Source organism: Coptis chinensis, chromosome 4 (assembly GCF_015680905.1).
Source record: "Coptis chinensis isolate HL-2020 chromosome 4, ASM1568090v1, whole genome shotgun sequence".
In the NCBI taxonomy this organism is placed as follows: Eukaryota; Viridiplantae; Streptophyta; class Magnoliopsida; order Ranunculales; family Ranunculaceae; genus Coptis; species Coptis chinensis.
Genome location: NC_141459.1, coordinates 47959355 through 47983334, shown reverse-complemented (window position 1 = coordinate 47983334; position 23980 = coordinate 47959355). Strand labels below are relative to the sequence as shown.

Genomic DNA, 23980 nt, shown 5'->3' with positions numbered 1-23980 from the left:
TATGTTTTGCTTTACCATCGCTTGAATCTTTACTTCAAAAATAATCTTTGTCTCTTGAGGCTTTTGCTATAACATCTTCTTCGACGTTAATGAACTGTTGTGCTCGTGTAAACAAATTAGACTTGGATTGCGGGTGGTCCCATACAAGGGAATTGTAAATTCCATTTTTATCAAAATGTATTCCTTCCTTGAATGCATGAACGATCATTAAGTCAGGGACATCAGTAACCTTTGCATGCACTTGGCGGAAACGAATTACGAACTTTGCCAGAGTTTCGTCTATTTGTTGCTTAATATTTAGCAAGATGTTGATATCCTTAGGACGTGTCCAATTATGCTTGAATCGGTATGTGAACTGACTTGCTAATTCTTGGAATGATGTGATAGAACGAGCTAGTAGGCCGGAGAGCCAACGAAAAGCTTCTTCTTTTAATGTCGATGGAAAAAGTTTGTATAAGAGGGGGTCATCTCCACGCTAGAGAATTAGTCTGCTTTTAAATTCCATGACAAGATCGCTCGTGTCACCTCCCCGTTTCATCAAACTTAGGAAGATCCGGTTGTTTGAAGCCGCCTTGATGTTTTGCATTTTGTATGATCGAGAAAATCGCTTCCAATGACATCTTCGCTCACTCACTACACCGATGGTCAATTCCTAACGCACCAATGCTTTTTCATTTCTAATGGATATATCTCATTACCGTTTTTCTTACAGATATATCCGCTACTTTTAAGTTTTTGTTAGTATATATCCCAATTTATTTTTTTGACCCAACTTTTAATATGTTTTACTGAGAAAAAAAGAAAATAAAACAAAAGCCAAAAGAAATTAAAGTCCAAATAGAGCAGTTTCTACTCGATTATATGTCGCTTCTCTCAATCTCGAATATAAAACCTAGGTTTAATGAGGCGAACCATGTTTACCATCCTGATCTATCACTCGAAGAAGAGGAAAGCTAGTCTTTTCTAAAGGACAGAGGTACACTACCCTCTCATTTCTTTAATGTTATTTGTAGATATAAGTTTTTTTTTTTTTAAATGGTGTTCTTGGATTTTGGTGTAAAAGGCATTTCTTTTATAGAGCTCTAAGGATGGAGACAATGTAAGCTCTCGCTCGATCTGTTTTCTCTCATTTGTTTGTGTCTTCGTATTTCAATCCAATTTTATTTTCCATTCTTTTTTTTCTTCAATTCTTATAAGTTCAAGCTGTTCAACCTAAGGGGGTGTTTGGATCCTATTTATTTATTGCCAAAAAGTGTTTATTAGTGAAAAACATTTTTTGAAAAAATAAATGTGTTTGGTTTCTATTTAAAAAAAAAAAATAGTTTTTCATCCAAAAAACACTTTTTGGTCCCAAAAACTTGTTTTATGATAATTAGGTAAAACTTATTTTTTAAGTTAAAAAACTATTTTTCTTTGAAGGAAACACTTTTGGTGCTAAAGGCAAATGAACTCCCCGGTTGTTTTATACTTTAGTGATTTATGCCACGATATGCCAAAATATATCGAGAAACATAGTGTGAAATCTAATTTGATAAAATAGCTTTTAAGAAAAGTCATAACCAAACATGTTTATTGAAAAACTGTTTTTAGAATAAATACTTTTTCATAAAAGTGTTTTTTAATAAAAAATAATTTTTTGAAAAAATGAGAACCAAACACCCACTAAACCTTTTGTGCTTGGAGCATCAATCTGTTCAATGGGGTTTCCTTAAAAGCCCTGAAAGTGAAATTAAGGTATTTTACAATCTCTTCATTTTGATTATTTTATATGCACCAATGACAAGATGTTGATGGTCGTCCTTTTACTGGTTATATATTGTCTGCTTTTAATGGGGTTGTTTGTAATATTTGGAGGTTATGAACACTAGTTTCTTTTATTTATGAATTTAGATTTTATTTGTTCTCATAACTTATGTAATCCATGCACTTTGAAGCGTTTTCCAACTTTTTATATATCAACCACAGTTAGAATAGAGTGTTTTATGGATCATTAGATTAGAAATTCTCTCCTGATCGTTTTCATATCTCATTCGCAAAAATCGGACCGGTAACGAGTCGAGAATTTCAATTTTAATTTTGCACGCATAGGGACAAAATGGGTATTTAGGAAATTTGTTGTTTTGATGTTGTTTTTATTGTTTTTATTAGTTTGGATGTTAAGTTGTTAAATTCAATAGTTAAATTTGAATTCGGTAGTTAATTGTTATTTGAATTTCGTATTTAATTTAATCTGTTTTTTTTTTCTACGCATGCGATGATTTTTGCGTTAATCCCACCTTCCCGAATTGTTTGGGGGTGGTATTAGTTTTTTTTTAGCATTGCTAAGAACAGATATTATGGTAGGATGAAATTTCAATGAGTTAGGAAGTTGCTATTCTAAATTCAATCTAAAAGATATTAGGTTTGTTTTAGAATAATGCATATGGGTTGTTTTCGTTTTAGGTTTTGGAAATATTTTGTTTCCGGCAATTGCCTTAATTTTTTTTTGGCAACTTGTTAATTCGTTTTAGAAACTAAAACCCTATATATACTTCATTCATTCTACACTCAAAACCCACACATCTCACTTTCATCTCTCACCTTAAACCTTAAAATTTTCCTCTTGTTTTTCATCGCACTCCCTGTTTCTTCATACACGAGCACCCCCGCGCCCAACACACCCTATTACTGAGCGCACCTTGCGTTGAAAACACTGTAACTCGATTTAGACCTGAGCGAAACGACCGCACCCTACCAAGGCTATTTCGAGCTTAACCCTACCGAACTTCATAGCCCCGGAAATTTTTGATTTTTTGTGAGTTGTTCCAGGGTTGTTTGCAGCTCTTCTAGAGAGTAATTATTGTGATGACATCTCCTACGGTCATACCTCGAAAGCTTCCTTCAAGACTTGTTGGCGGCGGCAAATCTTGCGCTTAGGATGGCGATTCTATCGGTAAGTGACGACGACTCGTATTCACCTTAGCTTACTACATATTTCTACAATAATATTAATTTCTATTGTAACCATGATGGAGAACAAAAATTCTCCATCGTAGTTGATGACATGCCACTAGAATTTAGTAAGTCTTTGATAGCGTTGGTTTCGAGATTGCATTTGCCTGATCCTATACACACGTGGGGATATATGACCGATAATGCATACCTCTATGACTATGCGTATTTCCATGAGTATTATGGGGAAGGGGTGTTTCGTGTAATGGACCAAGGGCGATATAACATAGCCCTTGGTAGCCTATCCCTGAATGTAGGCACCACCATGTTATTCATCCTGATGAATATTTTAGGGGAGTGACAATTTACTTCTGCAAATAGTACCGCTGGAGATGTTTTCCTTGCTTTAGCTGAAGGACGTCGCCTATATGACATTCCTAGAGTTTTAGTGGTTAGTCTAAAGAGAGCACATATCATGAGGCATAAGTATCCTCTTATGCCTGTTTTGGTTTACCGCATCATGCGCGGTTGTTTACCTGTATTCTGTACCCAATTCACATATTGGGTTAGGGTTGAAGTCATGAGACCCACTAATTGCGTGGTTCGTTCATTTCCAATTATGACTTGGCCAGGATGGCAGGTGCAACCTCATTTGGTTGCTCCTTACACCCCATCAGACCGAGTCACACTAGATAGGTTAGCACGGGTGGATGACACACGGTGTCACACCCCGAATTTCGACAGAATTCGGAAAAACATTATTTGTCCCCTACTCTTCGATCTCCGAGGTGTGACGCCGACTTCCACTTCCAAAACCCATAAACAGTTTAAAATATGCGGATAATTAAAACCAATAAAAATTTCTATTATACAAATGTCCTCTTCATTACAAAACTTCACAAATAAGATTAAGTTACAAATCTCTTTCCAATAACTCTTTATTTAAAATTACAAATGAAAATACAAATAACTTTGTCTCAACTAAAAATCTATATCACCTCAAGGAAAACAAAACAAATCCCGAGATTTAACGCTTAACGCAAACCATAAAGCAAACCACTCTTCTTCAACACTAAACTCGTAAAACTTATCAACTATGTTCATTGAATGAACACACCCGATAAGCAAACATAAAATCGGGTCAATTATAAACAATGCCGGTGTGAGTAGCCCTAAAATACAACATATAATTATACAAATATATACACAATCAATAAGGCGCTTAGTTCCTCCACCGAGGCGCCTTTAACTTTTAACGACTAATATAACATCCTTATGTACAATAATTAAGGCGGTAGTTCCTCCCAATCGAGGCTTTAACTTCCCACTAACCACACAACAAACTATACGCATCATAAATAAGGCATGTAGTTCCTCCATCGAGGCTCCTTAGGTTCGAACTAAACCAATAACCAACCAATCTTATTACCATAATTATATTATTTCAGCTTTCTTTATGCGGTCCCTAAAATCACGTCCAGATCTATGTCTTACCTAGTTTCCCGGCTACCACAATCGCTACCCAACGCCAACATGTACATCCACATGCCTCCCCTTACATAATGAGTCACTCCGGTATGTGAACCACCCCCGAAATGATGCCGCGACACCGTAAATCCTCACACGGAAGCCAAATCTATGTAAGTCGCCACTATTCGCATAAAATATCGCGTCATCGCTCTATTTTGCTTAACGGAATAATCAAGCCACTATTCGCTACGCCAGAGGGCCAATCACATTACTTACGCTGAAGGCCATTCAGATTAACTCAAAACGCCGTAAGGCCAATCACATTACTTACGCCTCGGGCCATTCGTGATTAATCAAAACGCCCGGGGCCAATCACATTACTTTACGCCGAAGGCCATTCAGATTAATCAAACGCCGTATGGCCAATCACATTACTTACCGGCCATTCAGATTAATCAAACGCCGTAAAGGCCAATCACATTACTTACGCCTACCGGGCCATTCGGATTAATCAAACGCCGTAAGGGGCCAATCACATTACTTTACCCCGAAGGCGGCATTCGGATTAACCAAACGCCGTAAGGGCCAATCACATGAGTTGTGGTAGTCGTTCTAGGATTTTCGCTTACGTTATTTATTCAGTGTCATTCATTTATGACTCATAAACATTTCACTATATCAATGCATGTCAAATACATTATTGCACTAAGCCACAATATTTAGAAAATATCTCAATTGTATCTCATAACCACTTTCATTCTTTCACGTACAATATATTATTGCACTACGCCACACTCCCCGTGGCAAATATTCACCAATACTACTACCTCATAGTAGATCTCACATATATACTAATGGAGTGTTTATACATTTATTTCTCCCAAACATATTGCATTATATATATATATCCCAACATATTATATAATATTACAATATCCACGCCAAATCTTAATTAGATAATGACCACCAAATTTATACAATTTACAACATAAAATGCAAAGACAATTAAAACAAATTCACAATCCACAATCAAAGCCCAATATATATATGTTTTACACACACACTACTCACGCCAAATCTTAATTAGATAATGACAAACAATGTTATATAATGTTCGACAATATATTATTACTATATTTATCCATATAATCAAATATGTGAAAAACTGGAAAAGTCAACATTCCACAGTCAAAGTCAACGGTCAAAGGTCAACGGTCAAAGTCAAAGTCAACATGTCATGGTCAAAGTCAAACTATCCTGGTCAAAATCAAAGTCAACCCATCATGGTCAAAGTCAAACTGGCATGGTCAAAGTCAAAGTCGACACGTCATTGTCAAAGTCAAACTGTCGTTTCCATGTTCAACAAGTCCAGGGTCATAGCCATGGTTCATGGCTAAGGTCAATGGTGCATGGCTCATGGGCTCATGACCAAGGTAATGGTTCGGACCCAACTAGCTGCTTCTCCAACCCTTAACCCGAAAGTCTAAAACATTTAAAGACCCAAGTAGATCTATTTTAAGTCCCCATGAACTGCCCCAAGCAATATTAAACCGCCAAAAACTTTAAATTAAACCGGGTCCACAAAAACAAATCTAAGTTCTCGCCCAAAGACTTAAAAGAAAAATGACCAAACCAACTAAAAAAAAACGAATCCGCCCATCCAAACAAAACAAGCTAAGGCCCAAGAACCGAAACTAGAATCCGGCCCAAACCAAAACAACCTAAAATCGGGCCCAACAACAACCAAGGCCCAAGCCATACGGGCGTTACACCCGGTGAAGGGCTTGGCAAGTTATCATAGCGTGGCAGGACGCAAAAGAACCGTGGTCCTATGAGGAAGAGGATGATGATGCTTAAATGATGGAGTTAAGGTAAGTTTTTATTTTTGTTCGAGTCTGCTTATGTCCCAAGCAATTTGATTCTTGTAACTCCATAACGGGTGTAACTCATATAGAGTTGCGTCTGTTTTTCTTTATCTATATTAGTATATTTTAACCTTGTTTTGCAGATGTTCCAAAATTTCACGCGTTTCCATGGTATTTTTCTACCATTTTTATTTCAGTACTTTGAGGACAAAGCATGCTTCTTGTTTGGGGGTGGCATAGAAACACGTGTAATTAAGACATCTATTAAGATATAGATATGTACAATGTGCACTTGTTTTCTAGTAAAAATTTCAAAAATTAAAAAAATACATAAAAAATTATGTTATACACTTAGGAATATTGGTATTGTTTTCTTTCCCTATGCTCTTAATAATCTAGAAGTTTCATGTTAGCTTTTGCATGTATTAGAATAGTTTTTAGAAACGTAGGTTAATATGCAGATAATAATCTTTGCATCTTTCTATAAATATGTTACATGAGTATCTATGATTGTTTGGCAGTAAGTTTCTGAAATCTAGGCTAGAGTACTTATTCTACAAATCCAAAGGAGAATATAAAGATAAAGCCTTATATGAGTGAAATATTTGAGAAATGACACAAAGGAGAAGTAAATTTCGAATAGAGAAATCACACGTCCACTTGCTTGATCACTATACCATATCCTAAGCGAGAATTTAGGCCCTCCTTGGATCGATATAGCCAGAAATTCAAGCCTTATGAAATAATTTTCCACTAGTCGCCCCTCTGAGCCTTTCTTTAGCCTTTCATAAACTGCAAATCTTTTACCCTTTTACAAAACAAAATAAAAATAAAAATCAGCCTACCCACTCTTTGAACGAGTCTGAGAATAGAGATGACAAATAGAAAAGAGAAAGACCTTTGAAATCAAGAATTTGTTAGCCGCTTCCAATAAGAAAAGAAAGTTTCCATCCAAATAAATAAATAAATAAATAAATAAAAGAAAATAAAGAGTTAGAACTCCAAAAACATAATCAAATGAGTCAAAAGCCAAAGAAAAAGAAAAAGAAATTGCTAAGGATGGAAACAAAGTGTAGAAGCAAAAGTAAAGAACAAGGTTTTTTCTAGTTACATAATATGAAGACTCTATTATCTCAGACTGGTTTTTTTTTAATATCCATTTCCTTCCTTCTTAAACCATCTCCTAATCCCCGCAACACCTAATAAAGACATATAACTCAATTAGGAATAGTTAGTGTGATAGTAAGTGGCAGATGTGTTTGATCGACTTCGGCTCCTTGTGTGTCATTGAGTTTGTAAGGTAAAGTGTGCCCACTTGCACAATCGGAGTAAATTAAACTCGAGGAAAAATTAGAGTATTTTTGTCTTGACTTTTATGTGAGGACCTACTTAAGGACGTTATTCCAAAGCTTCATAAACGGACATGTTAGTGCATTTCATAGTATTACTCATTGTATATATGTTTATTCGTAGATGATTGATTATTATGCATATATTAGCTTAGGTTTTCGATTTGATTATTCTCAGATTCATCAAGCAGTGAGATGTGTAGATAATCGGTACATAAATAAGGAAACAATAGTTTTATTTTGTAGTCGCCAGTAGTATAGATGAAGTTTGTGAGTACCTTCACTAGAAAACTCTCTCAATGACTATAACTCGGCCCACTTAGGGAATTCTTAGTGGTTTAAGGTCTTGTTGCATATGGTCAATGCAATCGCACTCGACGAAACGAGATTAGTTAGAACTCCATTTTTGGTCACTTATGCTAATTTCTCATATTTGCTTAAGGACAAGCAAAATACTGTTTGGGGGTGGTTTGATAAGAGCCCAAAACTGTAGTTTTAACCCCTTTAACAATATCGCTTTTAACTAATTATGTGATTAATAAGTAAGAGTTAGTGTTTTTTATCGTATTCTTATGTATTTCAGGCATTGGAGTCGGATATGTGTAGAAATGTGCCTCTTTTGTGAGATAATAGAGTGAGGGTTGATTGTTAAGAAGTTCTATGATTAAAGGCCAAGATCCAAAGAGAAAAAGCCCATTTAAAGCCCATTCAAAGCTAAAAAGTCAAAGTCAACAAAACTTCCGAAGGCCGTATCTTTGGACTCAGGCCTTGGAATTGGCCCTACCTTATGTCAAAACGGCCGGCTTGGAAAGAGCTTTCCAATGGTCCAAGCCTTGACCCAATCAGAGGAGCAAAAGTGGACGAAAAGGCTGTTGAAGTCAAATCTAACTGAAAAAGTCTCACGTGATCGAAGAAATCGAGTTTTGGGCCTCGATTTTTTACCAAAACATGGCTCCTCAAAACCATGCACGAAAAAGTGGATCTTGTCTCCTCCATATGGGAGACAAAGACTTAGCTCTAAAGCATTTTTTAGTTTTTACTTAGCCATTATCAAAGAACTTAGTTTAGATCTAGTTTTTACTTCATAGAAATAGTTTTCATTCCAATAGATTAGTTAGAACAAAGAATGAATATTATTTAGAAGCAGATTTAGTTTTATAATAAATTATTAGTTTTCATTTCAATTTAGTTTATTGATTCAATTCTTATTTAGTTTAGTTGTCTTAAATTCATAATTAGTTTGTTTTAATTTGATAATTAGTTAATCATAATCTTAGTGCTAAATTAGTTTTAAATCTTGTTTTAATTTATTTAGAATTATTATTATTATTGTTCAATTAGATTTATAAGTTTAATCATTTATTCAATAATGGGTTGTTCTATGTGTTCTTGTGTTAGAAATGATAGTGTAATGATTCAAGGCTAAAACCTCCATTAGAGGGGTTTGAAGAAGCTTTGATGAAGCTTGATTGTCGTTAGCGTAGAATAGGTCATAATATTCCATTCCATTCTAGAAAGCAATTAGTTCACCATGAGAATGAGTTTGATTATTTCACATGCTAGTTGTTAGTTGGTAGAGATCACCATGAACAATTAGGGATTAAGAAGACCCAATTGCTATGCGAAAGCATTTCAATTCGGATTACGACAATTCTTCGTTATTAAATTAAGTCGAGTTAAGGTGGAATCAAATCCCCATAATTCCTCCTCAAATTGTCAAATTAGTAATTTCGTAGTTTGAATTATCTTATCTTGATTAGTAGTTTTTCCATCGTTGTTAGCATAATTATATAATTTGTACTCTCATTGACTTTGGTAGAACTCATTATCATAGTTAATATTGAATTCTAAATAACTAGAAGTGGAACGAACTTTCTATTCCAACTATATTGGAATAGCATCGAGAGTAGAAAACTTTGATAACATTAAGTATGAAAATAGTTCTAGTTTTACTTAGAAATGCCCAACCACCAAAGTCAATAAAGAGTTGCATCAGTGCATCCTCCTATATACATTCACAACATTTCTTCAAGCATTTCAGCAAACCAGATTACCTCCACAGATCACAACATCTCTTCAATGGCAAGTCGCTAGTCACAAATTCCAGACCACCTTCTAGAATTAATCACTAAACTCTTAAACCCGGATGATCTGGTTCAGTTCATCAGCTGCATTTGTAAACCATGGAGGTCACATGCAACACCTTTACTTCTTCCAAACCTTTACTTCGACCACCATTTGGGACAAGACACTTAGTTTTTTCAATATTCAAGATGGAAAAACTTACAAAATTGATAAAACTTGGGTTGTTCGTCGAATTTGCGGGTCTTGTTGTGGCTGTAGGCTTATTACAGTTGGTATGTCATTTCTTTACCAAAAAAGTAAATGAACTTCCACCTTTACGAAGCTTCCTGGCATAAGTGAACCATTACTTTTCCCCACACAGTGATTTTTTTTTATTTTTTTTTGTTAGCTTTATAACACCTTCGCGTTGGGTGTGAAATAATTGGACACGTGTTCATATATTTTTGTAAGGTGTAAAACCTTGACTTTTCCACCCGGGCGGAGAAGATCTTCGCGTTGGGTGTGAAATAATTGGACACGTGTTCATATATTTTTGTAAGGTGTAAAACCTTGACTTTTCCACCCGGGCGGAGAAGATCTGGCCTCTTTAACGAATGCTTGTTATACATGAAGTTACCTCAACTATTTAGTATACCAGATAGTGTGATAATTAGTTGATGAGCAGAACTTGGGAAGTGAAATTATATAAATGCACCCCAGTCTTAATTCTTGAGCTACAAGCATATATGATATTAACATACCAGGTTCTGTAATCAAGTCTTTTGTTGTCTCACAGTTAGCTTTAGTCGTTAGGAACTTGGCGTGTACGAAGAGGATCCAGGTTCGAGTACAATTTTCATTAGTTCCCTACCAGGGAACATAGATGGCCATTGTAACGAGTTTGATAAATGTTTATCACTCAACTTTCTAGTCCATGGTGATATTTTCATAAACAGCAATAGCATTTCTCTGTTTCTTTGTTGGATATTTTCATTTCATACCAAAGGCAAGTTGCGATTTTTCTTAAACTCATATTTCATATTCTTTCCCACCATCCTTAACGCTTTTCTAGATTGTTTGTAGAATGAAAAGAATACATATTCCAATTTTCGAAACATAGCATATAAAGTTATAAACGGCTTCAAGTACATAATTATTATTTTTTCTAAAACAAAGTTCCAGAATCAGTGATGGTAAACAATTTTCATTGCCAGATGCAGAACTCAAAAACCAAATCCCACAATTGATACATAATCTTTCTGATCTTACATTATAAAGTCATTGAATGAATGCTCTTGGTGATGTCTCATCTGGATATATGAGCGAGGAAAGACTCCAATTGGGCGGTAGAGGTGCCACCTTCTGACACCGATTGACAAATAGCTACTCCCAATTCACTCGCTCTTTTCCTCATCTTGCTTCCTTCCTCTGACGCCATCAACTTCCTTATTGAGCTTTCAATGGTATCCGAAGAAATTAGTTCCGCTCGACGTGTCCAATCTCGAACCAACACACCAACCTTTAGTACTTCAGTGACCAACAATGCATTTTTAGGTTGGTCAGAGTGCATGGGCCAAGCAGCAATAGGTACACCCATGCTCAAACTCTCCATGGTTGAATTCCATCCACAATGACTCATGAATCCACCAGTTGATGAATGCCCCAGGATTTGAAGTTGTGGAGCCCAATCCCTTAATACCATTCCTATTCCTTTTACTCTTTCCTCAAAACCATCTGGCAGTTGAGCTTTTCTAACTTCCCCCTCATATATATCACCTCTATCAGCATCTCTTAGGACCCAAACAAATTTTTGTTTACTATGTTCTAGTCCAATTGCAATCTCAGCAATTTGATCGTCGGATACTGATGTCGTTGTTCCAAATGAAACACATATAACAGAATTTGGAAGTTGTTTGTCTAACCATTCTAGGCACTTACAGCGAGGACTTCCAGTGGCATCCAACGTCAGCGGATTGAGTGGCCCAACAGCCCAAAGTTTTTTGTCTGCTTGAAACTTAGCTACCGCACTGATGAACTTTCCTTCTATAGCGTCGCATGTGTTGTATATATCCCCAGTGCGACATTTGTGCCATTCTGTATTTCTAGCAGAGAACTCTGAGAATTCATCATTGAAGCAATCTTCAAAGGAAATGCAAGGTGTGTCTTGTGGAATTAAGCTCCCTTCTGTTGAAATATTAATTAAAATTAGTTAATTAAATTTAGCAACTTACAATACATAGGTTGTTTTAAGCTAAATGGAATGTCTAAGTATAACATACATTCATTCCAATTAATTATAATCATGTCAGTCATCACATACATACATGAAATTTCTATTGATATTAAACTTCCCATTTTGCAGATACGATAGTCTTAGTACTAGTACGGGTATGCTTTAGTTTTTCATTGGAAACAAAAAGAATCGAGCTTGCTACCTTCATGGGCTGGTTTACCAAGAGCTTCCCAGATATAAAGGAGTACAACAATAGCAGAACAAGGGACAAAACCATAGGCTTCTGCATTAGGCACAAAAGAGGCTTCTTCAGCAGCAAACGCCATGAGTGAATCATGCACAACGACAACTCGTCTATGAGTAGAAGAGAGGGAGCGAAGAAGCACACCAAGAGGTTCGCGGAGGTGCACAGATGCTTCAAAGGTAGGTAGTAAATGTTTGGGGAACTTGTCTGTGGCATTAGGATCAGCTGGAGGAGTGATGAATTGAGGAAGTGTGAAGTCATGGAAATGAATATTTGATATGGTTGAAGGGTCCCAACCATGAACACGATCCTTGGCTTGTTTATTGTGTGTTGCTGAACCAATGAAATGAGCTTGTAGGGCTCTTGAAGATAAGATTCTGGTTAAGTGAAGTAATTGGTTGAGATGGCCTTGTGCTGGTAAAGGAACCATCACTAACACCACACCATTTTGTTGTTGTTGCTCCATTGCAAAACGTACCAAACTTCCAAGAGATTTGTGCTTGAAATTTGATTTTCAATGTTCCTATGCTTAGCTATTCGACCAACTAAGTTTATATTTTGTCTTGGCATATAATGATTGAATATATAATTAATATATTACTAGCTTGTAGACTAATGTTGTTGACCAAAACATTTCTTTATTGATTTAAGATAGGACATGAGATATTCTGGAAGGAGTTAAAAAGGCACTAGAAAGGGGTTGGAGAAGTATTTGGGTGGAGACCAACTCTTCTTCAGTGGCACAATCATTTCGAAGTGACAATGTGCATTGGAAGTTCAATTCTATTTGGCAGAGTCTTAAGGAGCAAGCTGTCTGGGTCAATGTTACTGCTACTTGGAGCCATGGACCAAAATATCGCCGATATATCCGATATATCGCCGATATATATCGGTATTTTGGTACACCGACATCGATATTTCCGACATATATCCACCGAATATAACTCTTTTTTTTTCCGATATATATCGAATTTCCGATATGAAACTTTATATCACCCGATGTAATCGATATTTCGATATAATCGATATATATATATGTTGACTTTTTGACAATTTTAAAATATAAATCCGATATTTCCAATATATTTTCGATATATATCCGATATATCCGATATTATATTTCCGATATATCCGATATTTCCGATATTTTAAATAGTTTGGGTTTGATTACCAAAAATGGATATATCCTAAATATCCGATATATCCGATATATATCGGTTTTTGGGTACACCGATATATTCATCGATATCGATATTTTGGGCCTTGCTTGGAGCAGCAGAGAAAATGTTACCTCACTAATCTTTAACTTTTGTATCTGTAAAGTACTGCTACTATTTGTAACTTTTTCCCATTTTATTTATTAATCTTTATTTTTTTATAAACATTTTTTTTCTCATTTTATTTATTAATCAATAATCACCCTTTAGCCAAAAAAAAAAGAAAAAGACATGAGATATAAATTAGAATTTTGTCTAGAAAGTTAAATACAAGTAATAAAAATTTGTGAATAATTTTTTGGAATGAGACACTCCTAATGTTTTGTCCATTCCATTCGGCATTCTTGAAATGAACGTAGTTATCTTCTGTCTTCTATAAAAATAGTTAAACGCATTCCGGTGTTAAAATAATGTAGTGCATAAAGATGCATTGAATCTTTTTTTTTTTGGTAGGAGATGCACTGAATCATTAGCATGAGAACGGAGTCAATGGACTAACTATGAAGATTTTTTCCTGGTGAGGCAGGGAAAAGGGTCGAAATCGTGGAAAAAGAAGAGGCGTGTCTAAAGGGTCAGAAACATGGCGAATGGTCAGGTCAATAATGTTATTGGCTTTTAGATAATGACTTTGGCTTAGACCAGTCTACACCCCACATTGGTCAACCGTTTCCAATCACAATTATTTATTTTTTTCGGCTAACTGGGTGTACAAATCGGTTTTCGGAACTAACGAGGAGCAATATGCGGATTTAATCAGTTATATCGGATGTATATATATTTGACACTTTCAAAATACATATAATATAATCATATAAAATATTTCTAAATAGTTATATAAGATACAACAAAAAATATCATATTCTCATAATCACATTTAACCAATTTAATTTTGAAGTACTATAGAGATGTCAATTATAACAATTATGTTAAATATTTAAAAGAATATAGAAAAAAGAATAGATAATATATATTAGAGAGATAAAACAATAATTAGTATATTTAACTTTCGTTAAAGACGAAAACATAAGTAAATTCTTAACTTTGTGTGTTGATGAGGTTATATTATTATTTATACAGTTTAAAAATCTAATTTGTTAAAAAAATTATATATTTTTTGGGAGGGAAACCTATATTTTTAGTAATTTGTCTTTTCAATTTAGTGAGAAATCAGTTATCTGGGCCGATTAATCGGTCAATTCGGTGATTAAATCAAGTCGGTGAGAATTTTTTTAAAATAAGTAAAAAAAGTTAATTAGTTTAAAAGTGATATGCGATTAATCGGTAGCATAGTTTATGAGCATCTCGATTAATCCAGGAACCTTAGTTGGAAATTCAGTCAGGTACTGCCTCACCAGTGGCCCAGCAGAGAATCGAGCTAGTGACTTTTGGGGAGCAAACTCAGGGTTGGATCAGCTGTGAGTCAAAATAGTGGGAAACTAGAAACGACCACGAGTGGAAACGTGAAGTACACTCTTAGGAATCCACCCATTCAAGTTGACAAGTTGTAAAACAAAAGATTGCAAAAGAAAATCCAATCATTTATTAAAAGGCTATGGTTTATTTAAGTTTGCATGTTTGTACGCAGCCTTACTGCCAAAAATTCACTGTTATATATGACGCAAGTATATCAAAACTTTTCCGCCACTACCAGGACATGAATAAACCCCTAAAATCCTAAACAATGTTTTGCTCAAGGCCAGTGAATTTTGCATGTATAATGGAGAGTTCATCTCCAATTTTCTAAGTTAATCCAATTATAGCTTAGGTTTTCTCAAGGCCAGTGTTGTCTATGGAAAAATCAGCAATTAACCAAAAAAAAAAAATGGAAAAATCAGCAACTGGGGAAATTTTAAAACTGAAAATAGTAGAGTAAATTTGACCCATCTTGGTCAGTCAATCAGCTAGGCAGGAATGGTAGCTACTAGCTACATATAATATATAGGCTAAAAGTATACGTAAGTGTATATTGAATCTTTGGTCGTTCCATAGATAACGGTCGTCTTTCACTAGATCATCCACTTGACTTGTTTTGTCACTTGTTCTAGAAATAAATCCAATAAATTCTGATCTTGTTGACTACTTGTACTGGAACCCTCCGATATCAATGTGATGGATTACTACTGATAAAAAAAAAAATAATAATAACCATTTTGCAGAAGAAAAAAGGACCGCGACAAGATTTTGGACCATGGGTTCAAATGTTTAATGGTCCTCTCTGCGTTTGTTGATTATGACACTTTTATCTTTAATTATTTCGGTTTCACAAATGGCCGTTGAAGTCGAAATTGAGGGGCTGGAGTGCTGGACTGCCTAGACTGAAAGTCTGAAATGGAGTGATTAAATCACGTAGTCGAGGGCATTTGACAATTTGACACACTTAATTCAAACCTTTTTGCAGGTTTCAGTTTTTATTCTCTTCATTTTTCTATAGAATGAAATTGCTATGTCAGAACATAACAATTATTAATGTAACTGTGATAGCTATATTCATGACCACTGAGATTATATGTAGAAAAAACCAAGAGTACAACACTTAGAGAAAAAAAATAAAAAATAAAAAATGAGAGAGAAGTGGAGAGAGAAGTGGACCTTGTATGGTATTGGACCCAATAAATGGGCCTAAGATCATGAGGTCCAAAGACTTTGACCGAAAGAGAGGGGGCGGCTAAGAGAGGGAAGAGGAGGAAAAGATAATAGGAGGCGGGAGAGATGAGAGAGAGAACTACGTCACATCTTGATCCCCCCGGGGTTACGTAGGCAACCCAGATGGATTCAGCTGATCAGAAAATGGTGAGTATTTCTCTTCTTTGAGATGAAACAAAGGGGGGAGACATGTAAGATTAAAGGGTATGAAATGGATTAACACAATGGCGCCGTCTGTGGGAATTGATGAGTAGAGAGATGGGGGTGAGAAAAAATGTGGCTGTGAATACTATTTGGGGTTTAGGAAAACCAGAGAAAGGTGGCACCTTTCCAGAGAACATGGAAAAGAAGCGTAACAGAGAGAAGAGGGAATACGAGTCGAGATCTAGTGTGGTGAAAGAAAAAACTTAGAACTGCAAGTTGTCCGCTGTGTAGGACGAAAGTGCGAAGAGACCCAACTCTCGCTTGGGCACAATTCTTCACGGCTTGAGTAGTGCATCTTCACGGCTTGGGCGCGAGTCCTTGTCAGGTACATGCGGCAGTGCTCCGAGCATTAAAACAGATGTATATTCTTCCATCCATTCTTCCTTAATCCGCCACAAATTCTGCTTTCGAAACGAGCTTGAGTAGTGCATCCGCTATCGCTATTGTTGATCATGGGGGTCCATGAGCCACGACCATTGTTCAATGCCTGATGTATGTCGACTGGACCACCATTTGTAATAGCAACCGTCGGGAGCCCATGAGTTGATGCCTCAATTAAGTGTTTGCATAGTATTTAAAGTGTATTTTGTCACTATAACCGAACAGGAAGCACATACAAGCAGGCCTTGTCTGTTGAGTCCAATCATCGAACGAGAGTAAGTTTAAGGTTTGTATTTTGATGGTATTCAAATTTGTTTAATTAAAGTTTGTTCTTGTAGGTGCCGATGATTCAGTGTCAGTGGTATTTTCCAAACAAAGATAACTTAGTACAAGGTTTAGCTGAGCTTGCACATACGAAGGAGGGTGGATGGGAGGAGCCATCCGCATACCCACATGTAAAGATAAAGCTTGGGGCAGTTGGATATGCTCTGCGTTATCAAATAGAATGTAACACTACCGCGGTCAATAGTTCCATCCGCAGATCCGCAACTACGAGCCACCAACTGGCCTTCCGGTGTCGGTGTAAGAAGGATTTTATAATTTAATGTTTGCTTTGTCGATACAAGGTGAATCTTGCATCCTTTTCGAGATTGACACTTCCGCTCTTGAGACAAGGTATGGGCACTGGCCCTTTTTAATATCCTAAGAGCATGTCAAGCTTGAGTATCATGATGTCATTTGCTTAACACATTACTTAAGATGATACCATGTGACTAAAGCATTCAAACTATATTATTCCCTTAACATATTTTCTTATCATGCCTTTATAACATCTATGGTAGTAGTGCTGAATGAATTTTCAGGTGGCAGATTTCCAATATCATATTTCAGAAGATATCACAACATTATTCTAGTACGCAGAGACAACGGAGGGGATGAGCCCTTCGCGAACGATGATGTCCGAATTCAACTTAGCAACCGAAATGCCCCAATATCTCCAAGGCACCGGGGAGTGAGCCCTTCACGCATCGATGAGGTCCGAAATCAATTTGGGGAAAATCGAGTCGCCCCTAACATCTCCAAGGCGTTAGGGGGAGTCTTTCGCGGATGATGAAGTCTGAATTCAACTTGGGAGCAAATTGAAATGCCCCAACATCTTCAATGCAGGGATCTTTGCCGGATCGCCTAGACCGAAGTGTGAAATGGAGTGATTAAATAACGTGAGTGGAGGGCAATTCACAATTTGACACACTTAATTCAAGCCTTTTGCGGTTTCAATTTTAGTCTCTTCAATTTTCTATAGAAATTGCTATGTCAGAACATGAAAATTATTGATGTAACTGTGATAGCCATATTCATGACTACTAAGATCACATGTAGAAGGAGCCAAGAGTACAACACTTAGAGAAAAAAAAAAGGAAAGAAGAGAGAAGTGGACCTTGTATGGTATTAGGCCCAATAGATGGGCCTAAGATCATGAGTTCCAAGGACTTTGACCTAAAGGGAGAGGGCGGCTAAGAGAGGGAAGAGGAGGAAAAGAAAAAAGGAGACGGGAGAGATGAGAGAGAGAACTACGGCACAGCTTTGATCCCCCCGGGGGTACGTAGGCAACCCAGATGGGTTTAGCTGATAAGGAAATAGTGAGTATTTCTCCTCTTCGAGATGAAACAGAAAATGAGAGACATGTAAGATTAAAGGGTATGAAATGGGTTAACACAGTAACACTCTTTGATATTAAAGTGAATGAAAACCTTTTACAACTAGTTCTCCCAAACCTTGAGAAATGCCCCATCTCTATCGCGAGGATCTGGTTTGTATCTCGGGGAAACGTGAACCTGTTGACGAGGATCTATCATTTCTTGTAGATGGGATCTTTCATTTCGCTAGGGGTGTGAGGTATGAACCATCTATTATTTGGTCCAGCAAACAAAGCAACGCTCCTATTTTTTTCTTTTTAGACTTGAAATAACATAACCATGGACAAAGGTCTAGTTGTTGAAGCACCGAGGATCCTAAAATTAACGCCCCTATTAGAGCCAGGGAGAGAAATTTGGGGGGTACCATACGATGGGACGTGTTGTCTCTAGTGTTTTAGGACTAGAACCACCGAACCACATGTTCATCATGGCCTTGAAATGGATGCTAAAATTGCTGAATGCCTCGTGCGAAGAAATATCTCTATGCTCACACTAGCAACCTGGCGTAGGGCCAAACTAATTAACCAATCAGCTTATAAATTCCAATCACTCGAAGCACAACTCCTGACAAGTGCAAACCTTCTACAATGGGGAAATATCTTGAAAATGGTACGTGGTATTGAAGTTCCATCACAGGTATAAAATCTAAATCGTTGTCTTATTGGATTCATTAAATGAAATAGCCAAAAAGAGTTTTAGCCAGCTTCGACCAAGCAAACTTAAATATCAAAGAGGGTGGGGACTCTGTCTCTTCCTTCATTAAAGCATTAAGAGGGTGGGTACAGTTGGTTAATCAAAGTCAGTTACATTTTTGTAAAAAAAGAAAAAGAATAGCACATAACGAGAACAATAGTTGCAAGCGAAGTTTATGCTTTCTTTAAACTTGTCTAAGCTATGTTTAAAAATGCTGGTAATGCAAATGCATGTTTATGTCTTATTCAAAAGATACACAACAAGGTTTTGTAAATGATAGGGAATATGATACCTATGTTAGGTGTGTGTGTGAACTTCTGAGAGAGGCGAATAAGTTGGAGTGTTGAGAGAGGAGAATAAGTTGGAGTGTTGAGAGAGTAAACTTCTCTTTATTTAAACGTTACACTCAAGTGTGATCCAGTTGTCTTTTTTCAACTATCTTGTTTTTGTCACAGTACTTGTTTCAACTTTCAACTAATATTACCAATTCAATTTCGCAAGTTGAAGTGTTGGGTGTCTTCCTTTGTTGTTTAATATCTCTTTATTTTTCTAAATGGCTGATTCTCTAATTTCCATTGTGTTGGAGCAATTGGCCTCGTTTGTCCAGCAAGAGGTGGAACTTGTCATAAGTGTTCGCGAAGAAGTTGCAAAGCTGATTAACACACTCAAGATGGTGCAAGCTGTGCTCTACGATGCGGAGGAGAAACAATTTAAGGAGCAAGCAGTGAAGGTTTGGTTGGAGGAGCTCAAAAACATTGCCTCACGCTGCTGGACGATGTTTTGGATGAATGGCATACTAAAACTCTCATCACGCAAAACCAGGGACCTGATGTCCAAGTCAATCGCGGCACCCGCAATCAGGTTCTTTCTTATTTGCTCTCTCCTTGCTTTTGTTTTAAATCAGTTGTTGTACACCACGACATTGGTAAGAGGATAAAAGAAATACGACAAGGCCTAGATGTGATTTCCATAATAAGGACCAACACAATCTCATTGGCACTACCCACCCATGAGGAACCTAGACAGCTAACTAGCTCTCTAGTTGATTTATCCGAGATATATGGTCGTGATCATGATAAAGAAATTATATTGAATAAATTGTTAGATGAAAGTAGCCGTCAAGAAATACCCGTTCAAGTCATCTCCATTGTTGGAACTGGTGGTTTTGGTAAGACAACACTTGCCAAACTAGTCCTTGAAGAAAACAAAGTTATGGCTTTCGAGAAGAGGATGTGGGTGTGTGTCTCCGAGCCATTTGATTTTACAAGGGTTGCCAAGGAGATCACTGAACAAGCTGGAGAAAAGGTCCCAAATGACTCTGGGAGGGAAACTCTGCATAAGTTTCTGCGCGATTCAGTCAAGGGAAAACGGTTTCTTCTAGTGCTGGACGATGTTTGGACAGAAGATGCCGAAAAATGGAACCCGTTGAAAATTTCTCTAGACAGTGGTGCTGTAGGAAGTAAAATTTTGGTCACCACACGTAATGAAAAAGTTGCAGACATGATGGGCTCTACATATAAACATAGGTTGGGAGAATTGTCTGAGGATGACTGTTGGTGGTTATTCAGTCGTATTGCTTTCCAGGGAAGAGAAGAAGATCTTAGCAAGTTTGAGGAAATTGGTAAGAAACTTGCAAAGAAATGCAAGGGTGTCCCTCTTGCTACCAAGACTTTAGCAAGTCTTATGCGCCACAAGAAAACAAAAACGGATTGGAACAATGTTTTGACAAGTGAAACATGGGATATGGAACATATTGAAAAAAATATTTTACCTTCTCTTTTCATGAGTTATAACCCTTTGCCCTCAATTTTGAAGCATTGTTTCATGTATTGTGCGATTTTTTCTAAAGATACGGTAATCTCGAAAGATACGGTGGTGAAGTTATGGATGGCACAAGGTTTTCTCGGTTCAGAAGGAAGCAAAGATCTTGAAAAAATTGGAAATGAATATTACGATGATCTCGCTATGCGCTCATTTTTTCAAGATTTCAGAAGAGATTCGGAAGGCAACATCACACATTGTAAGATGCATGATCTTGTTCATGATTTTGCCAAATTTCTCTCAAAGAGTGAATGTTGCATTCTGGAGACAAATGACACAAAATTTGAAGAAAGCAAAGTTCGTCATTTAGCTATTACGGAAGATATGGAGATTTCCTCAATGATATGCAAGGCGAAGAACTTGCGAACCTTGTTAACACCCTCTATACAAATAAGGGTTCGTGTTGAGCTATATCAAGAATTAACATGTCTTAGGACGGTTCCTGTTGAGCTATATCAGGAATTAACATGTCTTAGGACACTGGATTTAGGTGGTAGTGACATCGACAAACTACCAAATGAAGTCGGAAGATTACTGCATCTAAGATATCTTAATTTAAGGGGTACCAATTTGTCAGAGTTGCCGGAGACTATATGCAATCTGTACAATTTGCAAACTTTGGACCTCTTTCAGTGCAAAGAGATCCAGAAACTACCTAGCGGTATTGGAAAGTTAACTAATTTGAGACACCTTGGTATTGGAGGAACTGATGCTCTGGGTTACTTGCCACAAGGGATTGGGAGTTTGCGCTTCCTTCGAACATTAAGTAAGTTCATTGTGCGTGGTTCAAGCATGGGATGCAATCTAGGAGAACTTAAACTTCTCACTTTTCTTCAAGGGAATTTGAAGATTGAAGGATTGGAACGAGTGGTAGAAATGAATGAGGCTGCTGAAGCAGAACTGAGGAAGAAGAACCGCCTTCGTGGACTCACTCTAAATTTTGGAGTCTTAGAACAAGCGGTGTGGAAAAGATGAAAGGTGTTCTCAAAACCTTCATCCTCATGAAAATTTGGAAGAATTGGAAATAATGGGGTATCCTGGCCTCCAGTTTCCCTAGTTGGATCACAAGCGGGTCGAATCTAGTCAGTTTAAAACTTCACGGATGTGGAACACTTACAGAATTGCCTGCTGCTATGGGGAAGATGGAATGCCTTGAAAAGCTAGAAATAGTCAGAATGGGTTCGGTGAGACACATTGGTCGTGAGTTCTATGGGGTTGGCATTGGTGGCAGCAGTAGTTTTGTAGCATTCCCAAAGCTGAAGTCGCTTTTATTTCGTGATATGGTTGAATGGGATGACTGGGATCTTCCAATTTCTAAGGATATAAATGTCATGCCACAGCTGTTAGAGCTCAGTCTGGTAAATTGTTCAAAGTTGAGGAAACTGCCTGCTCTCGGAAAACTACAATCCCTCGAACTTCTTACCATCAACCATCTGGATGCAGTGAAACGAATTGGAAGTGAGTTTTGTGGAGTCGACAGCATTGATAGCAGTAACTCTGGTGAGGGTGTGGCATTCCCAAAGTTAATGACACTTGTGTTTACAAATTTGGAAGGGTGGGAAGAGTGGGAGCTTCGGGTTTCAGAGAAAACGAAGATTTTTCCACAGCTGATAGAGCTCCGTCTGGAAAATTGTTCAAAGTTGAGCAACCTACCTGCTCTCGGAAAACTACAATCCCTCGAACTTCTTATTATCGAAAGACTGGATGCAGTGAAACGAATTGGAAGTGAGTTTTGTGGAGTCGACAGCATTGATAGCAGTAGCTCTGGTGGTGAGGTGATAACAGCAGCATTTCCAAAGTTGAAGAAACTTGTATTTATGTCTATGGACGAGTGGGAAGAGTGGGAGCTTCCAATTTCAACAACCAGCATGGGGGATACCCCACCGGCAATAATGCCTTGTCTACGCGAGCTTGAATTGTCTAATTGTCCAGTGTTGAGGGCATTACCAGGTCTTGGAAAGTTAAAATCTCTCGAAAGCCTCACGATAGTTCACACAATGGTTGGTGAATTTTTGGGAATTTCAGATGATGATGATGTACACAATGGTTGTTTCTCTACAGAAGAAGAAGGTGCAATAAGCAGTGGCGGCGGAGAATCAACACAAGAGGGAGTAATCACATTCAGAAATATATTGGGGAATCCTCTACGAAGTATTGGTTGTCTCTGTTTATCAAAATTGGACACAGAGGTAAAACGAATGGGAGGTCTTCTTGCCTGTTTCGGAAATTCTGAAACAACAGGAGGAGGGTCTGCACAGGTGCAACAAGATGAAGAAAAAGAAGTATTATTCCCAAGTTTAAAAAAAAAAAGCTGGTAATCATTGATCTGCCAATGTGGCGGGGTCGAATTTGCCTTCCCAGAAAGACAGAGTGGTTATTATGCCTCTTCTCCGTCAACTTACCATTAAGCTGCGATAAGTTACAAGTAATACCTCACTACATGTTTTCTCAATCGTTGAAAGAACTTGTAATATGGGGCTGTCCAGAACTTGGAAGGGCCCAGCCTTGCCTTCCTCCACTCCTTGAGTCCCTCGATTTCCATAGAAATGTAGGTTTTTTATCAAACTCACTACCTGTATGTGATGTCGAATGCTCCCACAACAACAACAATAGTTACCCATATCTCAAAACTGTTTCCATCTGGTCTTCACCGCACTCGTCACTCCCCAAGGGTTTCAACAAACTCAAAGGAATTCAAAGATTGGATCTTTTCCGTTGTGACACACTTGATTTCGAGCTCAAGGAGTTGAACCATCTCACCATGCTTCAAGATTTGGATATCAATGACTGTCCTATTCTGAAAGAGCGGTTTGGAGAAGGAAGGGACTGGAGCATCCTTTCCCATGTTCCCAAAATCACCATTGATGGCGAGGAGATTACGAAAAGCAACTGAACTCTTTGTGGAGGAGGAGGAGCATCAAAGCCCCAAACAGGTAACAATTTCTGAAACAGGTTTTTTTTTTTTTTTTTTTTTTTTTTTGGTTATCAAAATTAAATATGCAGGAAACTCAAATAGAATTTGAATTAAATGCTTGACAGCTTGAGTGCATAAGATAAGTTGAAACTTCAGAGTGGTACTATACAGATAAATTGGTCACTGTTTTGTCATTACCGCTCTTAGTGTTCCATGAGATTCGATAATAATATGTAGTTTCAACAGTTTTGAGG

The 23980-nt window shown here is 37.3% G+C and overlaps 2 protein-coding genes and 1 long non-coding RNA gene across 3 annotated transcripts; 2 read left to right on the top strand and 1 right to left on the bottom strand.

Moving 5' to 3' along the window:
- Positions 1-10803: 10803 nt before the first annotated feature.
- LOC147503775 (zeatin O-glucosyltransferase-like) lies at positions 10804-12622 on the bottom strand. Its single transcript, XM_086556997.1, has 2 exons — positions 12115-12622; positions 10804-11863 (listed from the first exon to the last, which is right to left on the bottom strand). Exons 1-2 carry the CDS (start codon positions 12620-12622, stop codon positions 10986-10988), a joined length of 1386 nt encoding a protein of 461 aa, XP_086413123.1. The 3' UTR covers positions 10804-10985.
- LOC147503774 (uncharacterized) lies at positions 11699-12758 on the top strand. Its single transcript, XR_015192826.1, has 2 exons — positions 11699-11836; positions 12042-12758. It is a non-coding gene; the product is annotated as an uncharacterized LOC147503774 (long non-coding RNA).
- A 7008-nt stretch (positions 12759-19766) lies between these two features.
- LOC147503773 (putative disease resistance protein RGA3) lies at positions 19767-23705 on the top strand. Its single transcript, XM_086604957.1, has 4 exons — positions 19767-19782; positions 19830-21774; positions 21861-23126; positions 23222-23705. Exons 1-4 carry the CDS (start codon positions 19767-19769, stop codon positions 23703-23705), a joined length of 3711 nt encoding a protein of 1236 aa, XP_086461083.1.
- Positions 23706-23980: the final 275 nt, after the last annotated feature.

Coding starts and splice junctions, on each gene's coding strand:
- LOC147503775 (XM_086556997.1), bottom strand. CDS start 12,622: ATGGAGCAACAACAACAAAATGGTGTGGTGTTAGTGATGGTTCCTTTA. Junction 11,864..12,114: donor TGGTAAACCAGCCCATGAAG/GTAGCAAGCTCG, acceptor ATATTTCAACAG/AAGGGAGCTTAATTCCACAA.
- LOC147503773 (XM_086604957.1), top strand. Junction 21,775..21,860: donor GGAGTCTTAGAACAAGCGGT/GTGGAAAAGATG, acceptor CCTGGCCTCCAG/TTTCCCTAGTTGGATCACAA. Junction 23,127..23,221: donor AGTTTAAAAAAAAAAAGCTG/GTAATCATTGAT, acceptor CTTACCATTAAG/CTGCGATAAGTTACAAGTAA.